Source organism: Oculina patagonica, chromosome 9 (genome assembly GCF_052425735.1).
Source record: "Oculina patagonica isolate OP01 chromosome 9, crgOcupat, whole genome shotgun sequence".
Lineage (NCBI taxonomy): Eukaryota > Metazoa > Cnidaria > Anthozoa > Scleractinia > Oculinidae > Oculina > Oculina patagonica.
In genome coordinates, this window is record NC_135766.1 from 30,576,338 (window position 1) to 30,593,803 (window position 17,466).

Here is a 17,466-nt window from a genome sequence, read left to right on the forward strand (position 1 = left end):
TTCCCTCCATCCGTGTAGCTATTTTAAGTCTTTTGTCCCTACTTCTGTGAACTTTAATACTTTATCAATTCTTAGCTACAGGACTGCCTGCTAGAACAGTAAAATTCTTTCTTGATTTTCCTTGTACAATGATATAATGTTCAGCTTTGCATTGCTTTGGACCTTTTCGGTATTAACCTAATTCGTTTGTTGTATTTTGCATGATATAGACAACATAAGAGGAGATTAAGTGAGGAATATTTATGACTTGAAGAAATCTCGCCTTTTGTTTGTCGTTCGCTTTCCTCGTGTTTCATTTAACTTACACATTAAGGAGGCTCACAATAGTTTTACTGTCGCGTGAGGCCTGAGTCCAAACTCGCGAATCACGCGCGTCACTCGCGGGATTTTTAAAAATCCATGGAGAAGATAAACAAACATGGCGGCGCGTAAATTTTTTTGTCGGAGTCCATTTTTGTTCAGTTTTCAGAGGAAATCACATTTTCAAGAAATTTTAAGTCGCAAAAAGTTTTTATTGTTACTATTATCTGAAGAAAAAAATGTTTGCCGATCAGCATACATGGTGCCGAGGAGAAAATTGTATGTACGCGCTACGATCGATCGTGTAGACCCCGGAGTGGACTTCCAAACCTACGAAATTCCCGAAACCAAAGCATGCAATACACGTTTACTTCTGTATCTTTCCTTGGGCGGCTTTATCTGTGGCTTAAGTTTACTTCATCCATGGGTGGCCTATGCCGGTGAAAACGACAAAAATTCTGTCAGTGCCAATTCTGGTCGCCACAAAGGTCGTTTTGCGTCGAAAAGATACTTCAGTGTGTTGAAAAATCTGGCAAAGGCAAGTGAGGAAAAATCCCGGGAACAAAAAAATGATACTGAGGAAGAGGACATTGAGCCCCCCAGGAAAATAATGACTAAGTCACAACAGGTAAGTTCCGTTTTGGACCAATACATTGTAACAAATAAAACTGAAGATGTTACAGATTCTTTCGAGGAGTTCAAAACAAAAGTAGTTATTTTCTATTAATAGCAAAACAAAGAGAAAGAGGACGCTCAGATGTTATCGGGCACACGAATTGTGAACATGGAAGTGCTAAAAAAAGACCTCAAGTCTTGTTTACATTGTCAAGCAGGTGAGCAAACTAAGAAACATGAATGTTTATTTTGGTGACAGTCAGATCCTTGTCAAACATCTTTTGAAAGATAAACACCCGGCCTTGCATCTCAGTGAATCGGCATCTTGCAAATCAAACCAATCAGAACTTTACTCGCATCTTTTTGAAAAAGAATTTGAAGCCCACAATGCCTTGGAGGACGTAAAAGCTCTTAGAGAAATTCTGTTTAATTCTGCACTTCAACTGAACCAGGAGAAAATTGTGAACTGTTCTGGAGTCATTAGTGTTGAACACGCAATCGCCAGCATGTCGTATTTGGATCGACGCCACGAAATTCTCCAGACATTCAGCGGAAGACTTTTCGACCCCAAGGACGACAATGGTGCAATAAAACAATCAATGGCTCAGAAGATTGCAGGAAGTGGGCTTTTCTATTCACATCTCAAAGAGTTGTATTTGAAGTTCGGAACAAAGGGATTGCTTGCGATTCTCAGCATGCCTCACAAGAGCACAGCGACGAAACCTCGTGTCACTCGAACAAAGCGTATTCTTGATGCCATTGCAAAACACTTTCAGGAAACATTTCCGAGAGAAGAATAGTTCCTTAGGTTCCATTGTTGGTGAGATGTAACTTCATCTTTCCATTTAACCACATTTTAAACCACGCATTAAGGTCCACGCGGGTGACAAAATTCACGTGGGAGGGGGGGGGGGGGGGACTCCTATATGAAGCGGACGGGGATGCTCGTCGGAAAATTTGAAAAGAACCCCTAAAAGAGACCAATCTGGGTGTGGCTCAAGCTTTTCTTGACCCCTAAAAGATACCAAAAAACTAAGAATGAAATTTATATTTGTATATTTCTTCGTGTGGAACCCTAAACGAGACCATTATGGCTAAAAATATTGGCATATATTGGCGTTTTGCCCCCAACACCCTAAGCGAGACTAAAAAACCGAAATTTACACCCCTAAGCGAGACGACGGGCATCCCCGTCACTTTCATATGCGAGTCCCCCCCCCCCCCCCCGGGACAAAATTATACGGCCAGTGTTCGTGGTAATTTGCTGTGGTGCTGAATGAAAATGTACGTACCTTGCGTAGCACACGTAGCCAGATTTAAATGATCGAAATTCTCCAAAACATAGCAACGAACCAAACTTGTTAACGGCACTTCGATTTACAGGTCGACTTAACGACTGATAATAATAAGCTGATGAAATCGAGCAAGCGATTCTTCGAAGCAAATCAACAAATCGCGGGCATTGACCAGCGGACAACGTTTACGCATGCGAAAGACGGGATCTTGTAAAGGCCAGATTTTGGAAACGCGCGTGGATCACGCGTGGCTTTCTTGAAACGCGAAGTAATTTAATTGAAAAACAAGTCCGGTGACCCCACTTTTTTATTTCAAAATTAGATAGTGTGACCTGAGAGAAAACTACAGGTGAGATTTAAAAAAATTCTCTGGACCGGATTTTTAGCCAGTCAAAAATTATGGTTTTGAGTAATTACATAAAATCTGCTCCAGAGATTTTTTTTTAACTTTCTATAATTCCTCCCCTTTTAATGTAGAATTGGATAAAATAAAGAAAAATAGGGGTCACCGAGTTAATTTTTGCGCTATTACCGTTAGAAGCTCCATGATGGCTCTTATTTACAACCATATACTGTTGCTATGGTAACAGGTGATGACGTCATATGATTATACTTGGATTATTTACTATTCCAGCCGATGTTGGAGAAGATAAAGACTGTACCGAAATATGTAATGAAGATTTTACACGGTAAGAAAAGCAATTAATATTCGTTTTCGCTTTTAAAAGCGGGCGAATCTATAATTTTATAACATTCAGAGATGCGTTTCACCGAGACATTTTGTGGAAATAAAGTTTAAAATGTCTGGCAAACTAACACAGTTTCATCGTCCCATCGAGGAGCAGTAAAAAAAAGGCTAAACAGATTCGACCTGCAAGTTTTTTAATGCACCAATAAGACTTAAATAAAACAACAAAATTGAATGCGAATTCAAGGTTGCGGGCGAATCGTTCAACTTTTCATAAATTTCTTATCGTTCAAGTTTCCTACATATAAAACAACTTGACTTCCTAAGGGCCTTTGTAAGTCAGTCTATCTTTAAATTGTCATTTCACAATGAAAATCCGGATTTTAGTTCAATTTCGAGCAAACGACGGTTTAAATAAATCGTGAATGAAATGCAAAGGCGCACACAGAAGCTAAACAGTGCAATGTGGTTTCTTCATTGCGAACAACTCGCTTAACTTTTTTTTTATCTTTTACGTTTTCGTATTTTAAAAAAACTTGACTTCCAAGGGCCCTTGTACGCCAGTACATCTTTCAATCGTCATTTTACAATAAAAAACTTGGCTTTTCCTTCAGTTTCGGGCATATAACGGTTTCAATAAATCGTGAATGAAATGCAAACGCGCACACAGAAGCCAATGCAATGTGGTGAAGTTGTCAATTATCCGCGTGTTGTGTGACTTATTTGCATCATTATTTAATAAAAACGAGAACCTGTTTTGTTGTTAAGTTTTGAACGTCTAGTAGATTTATACTAAAACAATTAGATTATTTGCTCTCGATTTCTATGTGTGATAGTTGATTCGGGCTTCGCCCTCATCAACTATCACACGATAGAAATCTCGAGCTCATAATCTAATTGTTAAATATACCCCGAAAAAGTGTGGGTCACTGATCATTTAAGAGTGGAAACTACAAGCGAAGTTAACGCAGCAGCTACCTACCCTATATGTGTTTTAGGTAAAGTACTAATAATCACCATTGGAAAACTGTCGTTGCTTTGACAAGTTGAAGCTATTTTTGTAAATAAAAGGGGTAGCGTCATTCATGTCACGCAATGTTTTTGTGGGAAACTTTGAAACTAGACGCTTTGCTGGTTTCTACAAATAGCAATGTGATCTGGCGGTACATTTTTTCGAGGCGGACTCCACTTTAAATTATTTTTAATATTTAGCAAGAAGTGTGTCGATTTTCATTTCCGCACAGTCGCCTGTCACAAAGAGTAGAATGTTTGCACAACATGTTTTGAATATATTTTAGATTTGACTAGTGACGTTACTAAGACACTTCTCAAGACGTCAGCAAAACATTGGCAATGTACAGTATTGGTGTGAACTTTCGATTTTGCCGCCTTCGAGGTCCCTTAAGAATTTGCGAACATTCAAGACTGCAAAATGCGACTGATTTGATCGCGCGCGAGAAGAGAAAATAAAAAATAACATACTTTCAACATTCAAATTTGGCCCATTTTTTGTAAATCGGTAGAGATTTATTATAGAAGGTTATATACCCCGAAAAAAGTGGGGTTCACCAATCATTTAAGAGTGGAAACTACAAGCGAAGTTTACGCAGCAGCTACCTACCCTATGTGTTTTATGAAGTTTTCTCAGCGCGCGCTCTCGTGTATGACGTGGCGTGACGTGGCAGTTTCTAAGTCTTTAACGACTGGTCCATTAAACACTGACAAAATCGCAAATTTAATACACTTTTCTTCTAACTTTTCTTGTAATCGAAAAAATTAATACAGTAGAATCCCGGTAACTCAAACTCAGTTAACTCAAACGAACTAACTTCTTTTTCCCTTAGATTTGACCCCACTTTTCAGTCATTTTCACTCGGTTAACTCGAACTTGGATAACACGAAAACCCCGCTAACTCGAACTAAATTTGGTTTCCCCTGATCAAAATTTGTTCAAATTTACCCCGGTAACTCGAATTCAGGTTCTTGCAACTCGCCACGGATACTCATTAATTAGAGTAACGAACAGATCAAGTATTTGACAGCCATTTTCCACTCTTATCATAAGAATGTGTGATCGCGTTAGAGTTTCTGACGAGATATGTTTAATTTGGACTGTATTGTATACTGAAGTGCTGAAAAATCCTTTTCAAGCGTTTCCTACAGAAACGCTTGAAAAGGAATCTAGGAATGCCTCCGTTCTAGGTTTATCATCCACTAAAAAATTTCAGCCTACCGGTGGCAGAGCGCAAGAGAGTCAAACCAGAGCCCAAGGAAAATTTCCGAAACTGGTTATCGGAAGATGCGGCAGATAACATGTTCCAAGATGAGCCTAATCAATGTGCTAATCAGTGATTATTTCGTGTGCTGTTCAGTGCTACTCTTACAGCACAGAGGATTGGCTCTTACATGTACATAGAAAGCAGTTTACAGAATACCCTGAGAGAAAAAGCTCGCACCAAAGGATGAGCTCTCAACTATCCCGCTTGATTAATGAACTACAGAGCATTAACACAATTTGTCATTGTTGAGCAAAGCTTGTAAAAAAACGGTAGTTGCGTTTATGCCTTGAATTGCTATACAGTAAATTTTAGTACTCAGTAGCTTTGTGGATCCTAGTTAATTATAAGTTAGAACGCAGCGCATGAACGTTGATTTTTTTTTCAATTATGTAAATACTGTTTTGTTATTGTCAGGGCAACGTTTATTTTCAATGTAGCCAAAGGCAAAGTTATTTTCGCCTGTTTATTCTCAATTTTTTTAAAATGCAAGGTATTTGCGCCTGTTTGTGGTTTTCATATCTTTGTAAATATATTATGAAGACGGAGATAGGGAACGTAAACAAATAAAAAAACCTTTAATTAAACAGCACTCCAGCTCGCCCTTAATCCCCTCGGTTTTCCATATGTAGCTCGTATCTTCTCTCGTGGTCATTATAGACGACAACAATAAAGCCAGACCGAACGTGAACTAACACACCATGGATGCACATGTCATAGCCCCACTAGGGAGTCAGTTTACAGACTACTCTCGAACAAGCTATTCTCGGAAGCTTCCAGACATGACCAAAGACCATGCAAAACATCTCCTTTGGGTGCCGCTGAACTGTAAGGTCGGTTGGAAACGCCGCCGCTCCACTCATAATGTGCCGAACCTAATCGATGGATTAGATCGATGCAGAAAAGCGGCGTTTGAATCAGTTTGTTTCGGCAGTTTTAATAATATAAGAGTTTGTATGAGTTATAAACTGGAAATTTTTGAATAATAATTAAAGCGAAGTAGTAAATAAAGTAGACGGAACATGACATGGCGTTGTTTTCTTTCGTAACAACGCGTTTGCAACACTTGTCAAATTACACACGGTATAGTTATGCAAATATTATGCTTGGACCACATGTGCTTCTAACATATGAAAAATGATAATGACATCCATAGTTAGTACAGGGGACTATGTGACATCTAAACATGTAAAATATTTACAACGAAGAAACATTTCAAAAATTAAAATAGTCATCGTCGTATTTTTGGAAAGCGCCAATGAACCTTTGGGAAATGGCGCTAAAAAAACTTTATTTATTATTATAATTATTTTACCAGGTGAAACTAGCTCCCAAGTTCGGAAACTTAAATCTCCTCATCAATTTCCATACATTTCTTTTAATAAAACTTGTAAGAATTTACTTATACATCAGTCCAGTTTATATTCATTAGCCAGCTATATTGATGATTTTCATGTTAACTAACAATGATCGAGACCAAGCAGGCAGTTAATTAAATCGGTATTTCGATCTTGGGACGAAGAATTTTCGCTTGTACTGGAGAAAATGTAGTAATTTCGAATTCTGACGACTGAGAGACATGGAAACGAACTAGAGGGCCGCGTGTTTTGTTATTCTACTTCAGTCAGTCTTGTTCGCCCTAGAATTCTAGTAGCGCTAAAGTAGTCACAGATCACGTACGAGCGAAATACAAGCTTATTCCTGTCCCTTAATTAAAGAACAATCTAAGAAAGGAACCACTTCCAGTCTATGACTGGGGCAGATTTAGCTACAAGCGAAATGAAAATGGCAAAATTTGGCGAGTGCGTGATCTTGAAAGTCTTTCTTTCTTGCCTTTATAATACAAAATCAAATTTGATCAAGTAAAGGGCTAGATAGTGTCATGCACGGCTTGATATGGCGAAATAAACCGTACCATAATCCCTTTAATGCTCAGAGGGGATTTTTTTAATTTTTGTAATTTATTTTTTTTATAACAAAAAGCTGCGTGTGTCCGAAACCCCATAAATAAATGAAAGCCAATCAAACGAGAACTTTAACTGTCCCTAGAGCTGTGTTAAGATAAAGCTTATAAAGGGATAAAGATAAACATTGAATTTTCTGGAAAATTTATCCCGAAGAAATATGTCACAAACAATCCAGTTGACTTCATTCAACACCTTGTTTTCATCATTTCGAGTGCAGTGCTCGAGTAGAGGACAAATGAAAATCTTACTTAACATGCCTCATTCTACATTCGTAAAACAGAGCAAACAATGTACTGGACAACTCTTTTATTGAAAGCTGCGCGACTATAAGTTCCCAGTATCAGCTACAATGTTGCAAAAGCGTAAAATATTCCGTTTACACCAACTAACCTTTATTGAGGTAAAATTTTTTAAAGTTAAAAACTCTTGGCAAAAACTGAAAGCTATAAAGTTTTCACAAAGTTAACTATTGGTACTATTAATGTCAAACACTTTTTAACAATTTACCGAACTACCCATAGATACCTTATAAACCTTAAGTGTAAACGAATTTTTCGATTAATAAAGCAAGATAAAATGTCAAATCACACTGTAAAACTGCTACCACTCGAAGAAAGCTATTTGAATGGATTTTGACGTTTCTCTCCCACTACACGGCCAATCCGTTGGGGGAAGCGAAAGTAGACACAACCCGTGCAAGTATTGACTCTGATTGGCCAAAACGTTTGGAAAACCAACAAAAAGATGACAAAAGATTGTCGGTCAAAACGCATTCAAACAGTTTTGCCAATGGCAACAGTATTCTGTGGTACAATTTTTATAGCATATATAATAAGTTATATAGTATTCTTACCGGAACATATTCACTAAACTGATGGTCGCCTCTCGACCTTTTTGCAACTAAGTTATGTACATTTCAGCCTATAACGTGGCTTTGTAAACAATGTCACGTATTGCTTCACTAAGAAACATTGCGTGACCGGTCAAACAACAGTTGTCAAGTAGACCAGTTTTTCTGTCACGCCACACAGGCATACATCAATACAACCCCGATATAACGAAAAACAATCACTTCCAAAACTTTAAGACGCTTATTGTAGTTTTCATTAAAATAATCGTTTCAATCACTCTGCCCCTAAAACTATATTTACGTAACGTTCCCAGAACGTAACAAAGCTGTTCTTTTCCAATTGGGTAAAACAATTGTATAGCTTCTTTGCATCAAACCTCAATGCGCCTTATACGTAAGAAAATTTCATTTGATCTTTGGTCGCAACCCAAAAACTTGTCCGTTAATTCGTTAGATCGAGGTTTTGTTAGCGAGTCCCGTATTGTAACGAATAATGTGTAATACAAATTAGATACTTATTATAGAACAACAATAGCTAATTTGTTTTACCAAGATTTGGTAATTAGGTTAATTAATTAACAAATTACCAAAGTGACTCAAACATGGGCTCTTTTCTTTGACTAACTCTGAAAAATGAATCATTTTTTCCCAAACTTTGAGTTATTATATAAATTTACTTCGTTGGGCATGCACCTGATTTAACCCTATTCAGACCGGGCTTTTTTTTGGTCTTTTCGGACCGGGGGGGGCGGATTCCGCCCCCCCTCCGTAACTTCCAGAGTATATAAGCAATCACAATGAAACTTACAGGATATATAGTATGTTCCAAAATCTATCTTTTGATATATGTCACGTGGGATGATGACGTCACATCACGTGACAATTACATCATCATGTCTAAACAGCCGCCATCTTGGATTTAGAAATTTTTCCAAAACGTCAGAAAACCGCCCAAAATTACCGGAAAATACTTAAACTCAATGAAAATGTGCTTAAAACCGGTAAAAAGGTGAAAATAATTGCTTTAAAGTTATTTTTCATTAATAGAAACACGAAAATTACAAATTTGGGAAAACATGCCTGTCAAAATGCCGTTGCCATGGTGACGTCAAGTTCCTGACTCAACAACCTACCCTACCAAATTATTCCCAGATAAATTTTTGATAAAGTCGCAAAGTTTGGCAGCGTTTGATTGAATATTGAAAAAGTTATAAGCGTTCAAAGTCAGCGCGGGCACTTTCCGCCCCCCCCCCCCCCCCGGTCTGGATAGGGTTAAGAGGAAACCAGCAATTGTCTTCGTATACAAACAACTTCTCCCAACTTGTACTATACTAAGTCTATAGAGACTAGAAAGGAGAATTTGTATATTGATAATATCGATCCGCTTCATTCCGCATTATTTTTGACGTTCAGCAAAATGTGACATCTTAATTATATGATGTTACTCTCTTACCGTTTGCTTCATTTGCAAACTGATTTTAGTCACTAACTTTACCTTATAATTATACCAATAACAGAGCATCCAGTGTAACATCTATGCTGTTTCCGAATGGAAACTTAACAATGGCAAAAGACTGGTATAAAAGCAACTTTTGCTTTGATTTTTGATCTTTTCATCCCCAGGCTAGATGAGGATATTCCCGTTTGCCCAGTTCATATCAGAAGAAACATTACGAACGAGGTGTTACACTGTTCAATAGTAAACAAATAACTGAGAGTAAATGTAATTACACTGAAACTAGAACGCGCCACAACTGGGCATAAACTCATCCAGCAGAATGAAAAATGGAACGGCGCACTCACAATGTTCTCTTCAACCTTTAGCCAGCATGAAATGTAAACGCTAGCTAGCATGAAATGATTTCGAACGTGAGTAGATTGGCGAAACAATCTCACATTCTCAAATTAAACTGAAAGATTTTTCGATTGTTGGGATCATTTACGCTTATTTGAAAATGAACTGAACGTGAAAGTTTACAATGATTGGAGGTAGTTTTCTTTTTGCTTGATTTGTAAATTGGTCTGATTCTACGCCTGGTAATGATCAGTGCTCTATTAGTCGTTTGTAGTTCAGCTGTTCTACATTTTTACTTTTCGTGGCTTCTATATGCAATAATGCTAAAAACCGTAGGTCATTAAGCAGGAGACTAGCTCTAAAAAATTAAGAGACAACTAATGATCAAATGTAACGGATAGTGTAAAGTAATTATCCTATAAAAACACAATGTGTTAAAAATATGCTGCAAGAGTTTTCCATCTTGAATTAAGTCGAAACGCATTTTTCAATTATCGAACCCATTCGCACTATAAACTATTCAGAATACCTTACTACTCCACATTATCTGAAATGAACACTTGGCACTCTTTTTATCATTTTAAACATGCAGACGTTTTCTTTTTACACTAAATGTAACTAGTGTGATTTATTTCTTGTAGCACGTGGTTTTAATTTTACTGTAGAAATACAATGGTCACATTACCATGGCCTGCTGTGTTATAACAACAATCTTTTCCCTGATTTTCTCCAACATTATAAGATCCTCCACCTCCGGCACAGGTGTCAGATCCATCATTTCCACTGCTCCCACCAGAGTATCCTCCACCACCTCCACCACCTCCTCCCCATCCATCACCACCACCACCACCACCAAATCCTCCGTTGGCATTGTAATACACGGCTCTTCCACCCACTCCTCCCTGAAGAAAGCCCTCACCGCCTTCTCCGCCCCATCCCATGGTGCCATTGAAATTCGTTCCACTTCTTCCGCTGGAGTAAAAACCGCCACCGCCACCACCTAAAAAAGTGAACATTTGACTCATTCCTATATTTGTATTTAAGGGGAATTATACCTGAAAGCTTTGTTTTAGTGCTATTCTTTCATTATCTTTTTAGCAAGTTACAGACGCAATATAAAAATGTTATTAATTCACTGTTGAATATTCAATAAACTATTTTTTTAAACTTTTATGAAAGAGAAGGAAGGGATGCAGGATAAATGAATTTGGACAAAATAAGGCAAAAAAATAATTTATATATAAACCAAACTGTATTCAAGACAACAGTTCCTATTATCATTTACTCAGCTACCAATAGCGATTCGGAAGTAGTAAAAAAGAGTAGGGGTGGGGAGGGCTATCCTTTCCTTAAAAAAGGTCAGGGGGTGGGTACGAACAATGTTCGCCAACTCGGGCCTTGCCGAGAGTGTTTGAATAAACAACGGGGTAGGCCCGGGCAAGTAAACAAGACCTGCCATTTGATACGTATGTAGTTTGGTTGACCTGACAAAATCCATTAAAACTGTAATCTTACTGTTCAAATTTATAATTGAAAACACCACAGGCAGCCCAAGGTAACGATAGGAGCAACAGTACTCTAAGACTCAATTTATAAGGATTTTATGGGAAAATCATCGGCACGTGATTTCTTAAACGCTGATTTTTTTATTTCCGGTAGAAAATCGACCTCTCCGGGTCTTACAGCGTAATTTGGAGTAAGTAACAATATCACCATGCCTCTCCACTGCTGAGGTCAATTTTGTCGGCCTGCCGCCATTTTGTGTGTTGTTTGATGGGCCGCGCATAACAAGAAAGGCAAAAATCGCACTTTGGAATAATTTTTTACGCTTTACTAACGCACTCGGAACCAAAGCGACAACATCAGGAAAGAGAAATTACCGGACATTACCGTGGTGGAAATTCTATAGCGATACGACCAATTTTGCGGAAGATATTTCGCTTCGAGTGAGAAGCTGTCGAAAATATTTTCCAGCCTTGGGAATATTTAATAAAGTACACGTGTTTAAAATTTCGCAAAGCAATATCTCATCCAAATCATTTCAAAAAGTACACGACACAGCAACAGTGTAAGTCAATTTTATTCATAAAACTTTCGAATCTATACACCGTAAAACAAAATTGTTTCATTCCCATACAAACCCTAATAAATTGAGTCTTAGAGTACTGTGGCTCTTATCGTTAGCTCGGGTCGCTTGTGAAAACACTTTTCCTCGGCATTGACGACGGATCGACTCTGAAAAAATTCAAGATTTACTTAACAAGCAATTGTTTTGATATAGTTGGCACTAGTTGCTAATGTTTCTTCTTCTATTAAAATGCTTCATTTCTTCGCAAAGGCTACTTATACCGCTCAATCCACAACAGAAATCGGGTGCATATACAGTTTGTACAACTTTTGTTGAGTACGCGGCTGAGGTTGAGTGTAGAATATTCTTGTCTTCGGTATTTGCTTAAAAAAATCCGTAACAATCATTTTTCCCTTCCGAAATCTGACCGGTTGTCATTTAACAATTAGTCTTTGAAATCGAGGTGAACATTCTGCCGCTATTCACCGAGATTTCAAAGAATAATTGTTTTAGTATATACACACGAAGTGATCTCAACAACAAGCGATCTCAAAGTTTTCAGAAGGAAACCATTTCAAGTCGATTTAATTGACCTGTCAATTTATGGGTGGAAAACGTACATACAATCGGCACTAACCGCCATGCGCGAAACAGTTTACAGAATCTTCAAACATGGCAAATCTAGCTAATCTTCGATAAAATCCTCGTCACAAACTAGCAAAATGGTCCTTTAACATCACTCAAACCTGCAATCTGAATCAAAGACCTACTTGCAAAACATTTTGACCATTGAATCAAAGCTTTTGAAGTTCACTTAAATTGAAAATTAAAAGAGCAGTTGGCGAATGATCCACCTGAAAGTTTGGATTATACTGAATGTGTGTAGAAATGTGGTGAAAACTGGATGTTTTCTTTTCCTGAATATTTGTGGAGGATCTTGGTTGAATAACACTTGATGTTGCTGCCGATAAATCTGCGGTATTCATTTCTGCCGATGCCGGGCGAAGAGCGACTTGACGGTAAGCAATTGTTTATCGTTTTAGTGCATATACTCGAGTTGTGTGGACATTGTGCTGCAAATTGTGAAATATATATATTTAGTCTTCTCTTACTTTGAAAACCATCAGGCCAAATTTCTTAGCCATTTTTTTGTCTTTTCTGGTTCAGCATCTTCTTGTATTCTTAGTATTTGCGATTCAGAAACGCCGGCGAAACGCGGGTTTACGCCTGCCATTTTGTTTCAGTTTGGATCAAGCATTATTCACTCCGCTCTACGGAGTGAATAATACTCATTAGCCCGAGATAGCGAACCAATCAGATTGCTTGAAACACCAAGATCACTGAGTGTGTATATACTAAGATGCTTTATTAATTAAATATTTTTAAGGCAAGTTATTATATAAGTACTGAAAATACAAATGTTGGAGGAATCAACGCAAAATAGACAATTGCGCTCTTGCAACATTTCCTAGTTGTAACGTGGGGCGAGGACAAACCACGTGCTTCGAATCGAACCAACCATGCTTTCAAACGAACATGCATTATTACTATTCACATATTAACAGATCGCTAACATGAGATGAGTCCCTCCTTCCTTTCTAATCGTCCCATTATTGATTACCAATTTTTTTAATCGTTTACACTTTTGCATGCATGATACCGCCTTCTGTACTGCGCCGCATAAAATTAAAGAGCAGATACGCGACCAGGAGCGGAATAATAAGGCGAAATATTCCTTTGTCTTAATAGCGGTACCAAGATACAACGACGAAATACTGTCAATCGACCTGTTGCTAAGAATGACATCATCGCTATAGAAGTTCGCACGCTAGCGTTAAGGCCAAAGACAATGCCTTAAACTTTTCGATTTACAATTCCTAAAATCTAAAATACGAAAACGTTTGTAATCATGAGCAACGAAATTAGTCCTGAGGCACACACCATCGAACCTCTTTGCGCACCCACCTCTCGTAAGCGACCTTTTGTCGTAAGCGGCCATTTTTCTATAATACGAAAATTTTACTTTTCAAATCGCATCATTTGAAACCTGTCTTTTTACGACTGCGACTACCTTCTGGTAAGCGCGGGCCCGGCCTCACTTAAGGAGGCCCTCGGGTATTTCTGAGGCTGGCAATTTCCTTTTTTGAGCGCATTTTAAAACGGGAAAACGTGAAGCGATTGCTTAGATTTTTGAGAATCTAAAAGGAATAACACTTAAATTATATAAAATGATAATGTTTCGTCCTACATAGGAGTCGTCAGCTCTCCATTTGGCATAGGGGATAATGGGAGAAAGTTAATCGAAACAGCGCTGTCCACTGCTAGGCTTGTGGGTACCTAAGTCTGGAGATTGGAATTGCACATACTTGACTAATGAGTACATTTTCACTAACGTGATACATGTAGTAATAATTGTTTGTAATGAGCCAAATTATGTCTGCTGTAATAACTGATTTTGCTGAAGTGAAAGTGTTCACATAATATATTGTTACCTGAGTTACTGCTATCAGCAACCTGTGCGCCATGTCCATAGCTTCCTCCTGACCATGACTTGTACCCAGGATTCCCTGTTGTGCTCGTGTTGGCATCACACCCTGCATGTCTTGAGTATGCTCTTTGTATGCCACCTCCACCTCCAGCTATTATCAAAGGCGTATTGATTCCTCTCACTACAAATGTACCACCACCGCCTCCAGAACTGTACTTGTGACTGTTGATTCCTCCTTCTTGGCCAACAAGTATTTGGATGATTTCACCTTTGCATAAACTGAATGTTCCAATCATTCTTGCTCCTCTTCCTCGGTACTGAGGACTGTTGCCGCCTGTATCGTACCCCCCTGCTGCTCCTACTGCTTCTATGCGATATTCACCACTGTACGGCACAGTCCACTGTTGAATACCGCTGGACAAAGTCACCTGACCGTCATGATCCTGACCTGTGTAGTGACTACCAAGTGATGTTGAACCATTTCTTCCACTCGCACCGAGATTTGTAAAGACTGCACTGAACGCTGGGTAATAAAGAAAACAAAGTTAAATACAAGCTTTTAACTGGCGGCCTCGATTTCTTGTATGGATTTTGGAGGATCGACAAAGAAGTAAATATACCTTAAAGTTGCTATCCTCAGTTCTTACTGAGCATAATTCTTACTAACAATAAGTTAACGAGATGGTTACCGTTGCAAGGCTTAAGCATCAGGCTTTTCATGAAACGGAAGGCTGCCATTGATGTTGGGAATCCTAGAGTACTCAACCTCTCTATACATAGCCTTGAACCCTATTTGTGTACACCTCTGGTCACATGTTGATTTTAATAATGTTTCAAAAGCAGCAATAACAACGTTTGACTCAAAATTGAGAATTGAAGAGAACAATCTGAATATACTTCTAATAAAACGTTTTGCGTAACGAATCTACACCCATGAGAAAATCATGGGTATATGAAAATCAAAAGTCAATAAATCTGCAATTTATGGCTCTGATACTACAAAATTTCCGTATCCACTGAATAGAGGAAATATAGGGATGAGTGCAGAAAATGGAGACGGGGGAGGGGGTGGAGTGGAGTGCGTGAGGCCCCGGACGTCCTTCCCCGTCTCACACCCCCCCCCCCCCCCCTCAAAAAAGGTCAATCAATTTGTATTTTTCATAACTGGAGATATGTCCAAACTAAGAAAATAGAAAGACCGTTCAATCTTGTCATGAAGGTGGCATGATATAACGTTATTGTTACCAGTCAAGTTGTTTCCGTTTCCATGAAAGCGGTCCTTGCAGGTACAGTTAAAGGATCCCTCTATGTTATTACAAATGGTCACCAGGCTGCAATTGTGAATTCCCATGGCACACTCGTCGATATCTTAAAAAACAATTTAGATAGTAGTTTTAACTTTGATCATACAATATTTCATTGCCCTTATCAATCTTACTATCATTGTACTCGTGTTTCACTCTCAAAAGAAGATAAGAAAATTTGGCTTAATTAAAGGCTGCCCTTGACTGTGTAGAACATTTTTAGTAATATGAGCACTTCAAATATGGAATGGTGCATGTACGAAATTATCTTGTTGTCTTAATTACTCCACACCAAACACATTGTTCACTACGGTTTGTTATTAAACTTTTGACGTTCTTTGTGCTCGTCACGCGTTTGCGTAGGAGGCTAGCCGGTATCAGATTTGCTCAAGTTTTGAAATCCTTTGCAAAGCCCTTTAAATTTTATACTTTAAGTGAATAGTAAAAGAAAGGCCTCTTCGATTGTATAGCCGCCAAAGTAAGCAGTTAGGCTGGATTTCCAAGATGGTGGCTCTAGAATCAACCATCATAATAGCTGTTAAAACATGTGTGTTATCGAAGAAAATAAAGCGTGACGTTTAAGAATCATTAAGGTATGTTATAGATACCTGTGCAATTGATGCCGTCTCCCGAAAAACCAGGCTTACAAGAACAGTTAAAAGATCCTTCAGTATTATTGCACATGGCGTTCTCACTACAGTTGTGTATTTTCATTGTACACTCGTCGATATCTAAATAAAAATAGTGAATTGTATATAAGTAGTTTTGATTTGCACTTGCGCTCATTCAATATTTTATTATCGTTAACAGTTTTATCATTATTGTATTTAACAGAAGGCATGCATTTTTCTATATCTTTTACTTGTTTGAGCCACTCAATGTAAATTACTATATATTAAAGCGTTCGATCTGTTTCCGCATAATCCCTAATTGTTTCACAAACAGACATAATTCTTTAACAATATCAATCAAAAAAAACTCCAAATAAGCCTTTTTAATTTTATACTTCAAGTTAAAAGAAAACATAAGGCCTGTTGGATTGCTTAGCCGCCAAAGTAAGCAGCTAGGCTGGATTTCCAAGATGGTGGCTCTAGAATCAACCATCATGATAGCTGTTAGAATATGAGTGTTATCAAAAAAAATAAAGCGTGACGTTTAAGAATCATTAAGGTATGTTTCATAAACACACATAATTCTTTAATAATATCAATTAAAAAAACTCCAAAAAAGCCCTTTTAATTTAATACTTCAAGTTAAAAGAAAACATAAGAGCTGTTGGATTGTCTAGCCGACAAAGTAAGCAGCTAGGCTGGATTTCCAAGATGGTGGCTCTAGAATCAACCATCATGATAGCTGTTAGAACATGTGTGTTATCGAAGAAAATTAAGCGTGACGTTAAAGAATCATTAAGGTATGTTATAGATACCTGTGCAATTGATGCCGTCTCCCGAAAAACCAGGCTTACAAGAACAGTTAAAAGATCCTTCAGTATTATTGCACATGGCGTTCTCACTGCAGTTGTGTATTTTCATTGTACACTCGTCGATATCTAAATAAAAATAGTGAATTGTATATTAGCAGTTTTGATTTGTACTTGCGCTCATTCAATATTTTATTATCGTTAACAATTTTATCATTATTGTATTTAACAGAAGGCGTTTTTCTATAACTTTACTTGTTCCTGAGCCACTCGTGGAAATTAGTTAAAGGTTCGATCTGTTTCCGCATAATCCCTGATTGTTTCACAAACAGACATAATTCTTTAATAATATCAATCAAAAAAACTCTAAAAAGTCCTTTTAATTTTATACTTCAAGTTA

At 37.9% G+C, this 17,466-nt stretch overlaps 1 protein-coding gene across 4 annotated transcripts in view; it reads right to left on the bottom strand.

The window, feature by feature from the left end:
* LOC144664667 (uncharacterized) overlaps positions 1-17,466 on the bottom strand; it is a 58,631-nt gene that overhangs the window by 33,844 nt on the left and 7,321 nt on the right. The window contains exons 9-13 of one of the 4 annotated variants that reach the window (XM_078525843.1): positions 17,073-17,195; positions 16,255-16,377; positions 15,588-15,710; positions 14,347-14,865; positions 7,162-10,786 (exon numbers count right to left, since the gene is read on the bottom strand). In XM_078525843.1, the coding sequence (XP_078381969.1) occupies positions 10,443-10,786; positions 14,347-14,865; positions 15,588-15,710; positions 16,255-16,377; positions 17,073-17,195 (1,232 nt within the window). In that variant the 3' untranslated portion in view covers positions 7,162-10,442. Of the gene's footprint in view, positions 1-7,161; positions 10,787-14,346; positions 14,866-15,587; positions 15,711-16,254; positions 16,378-17,072; positions 17,196-17,466 lie in introns of those variants that run through there. The other 3 variants (XM_078525844.1, XM_078525845.1, XM_078525846.1) reach the window with 3 other exon arrangements.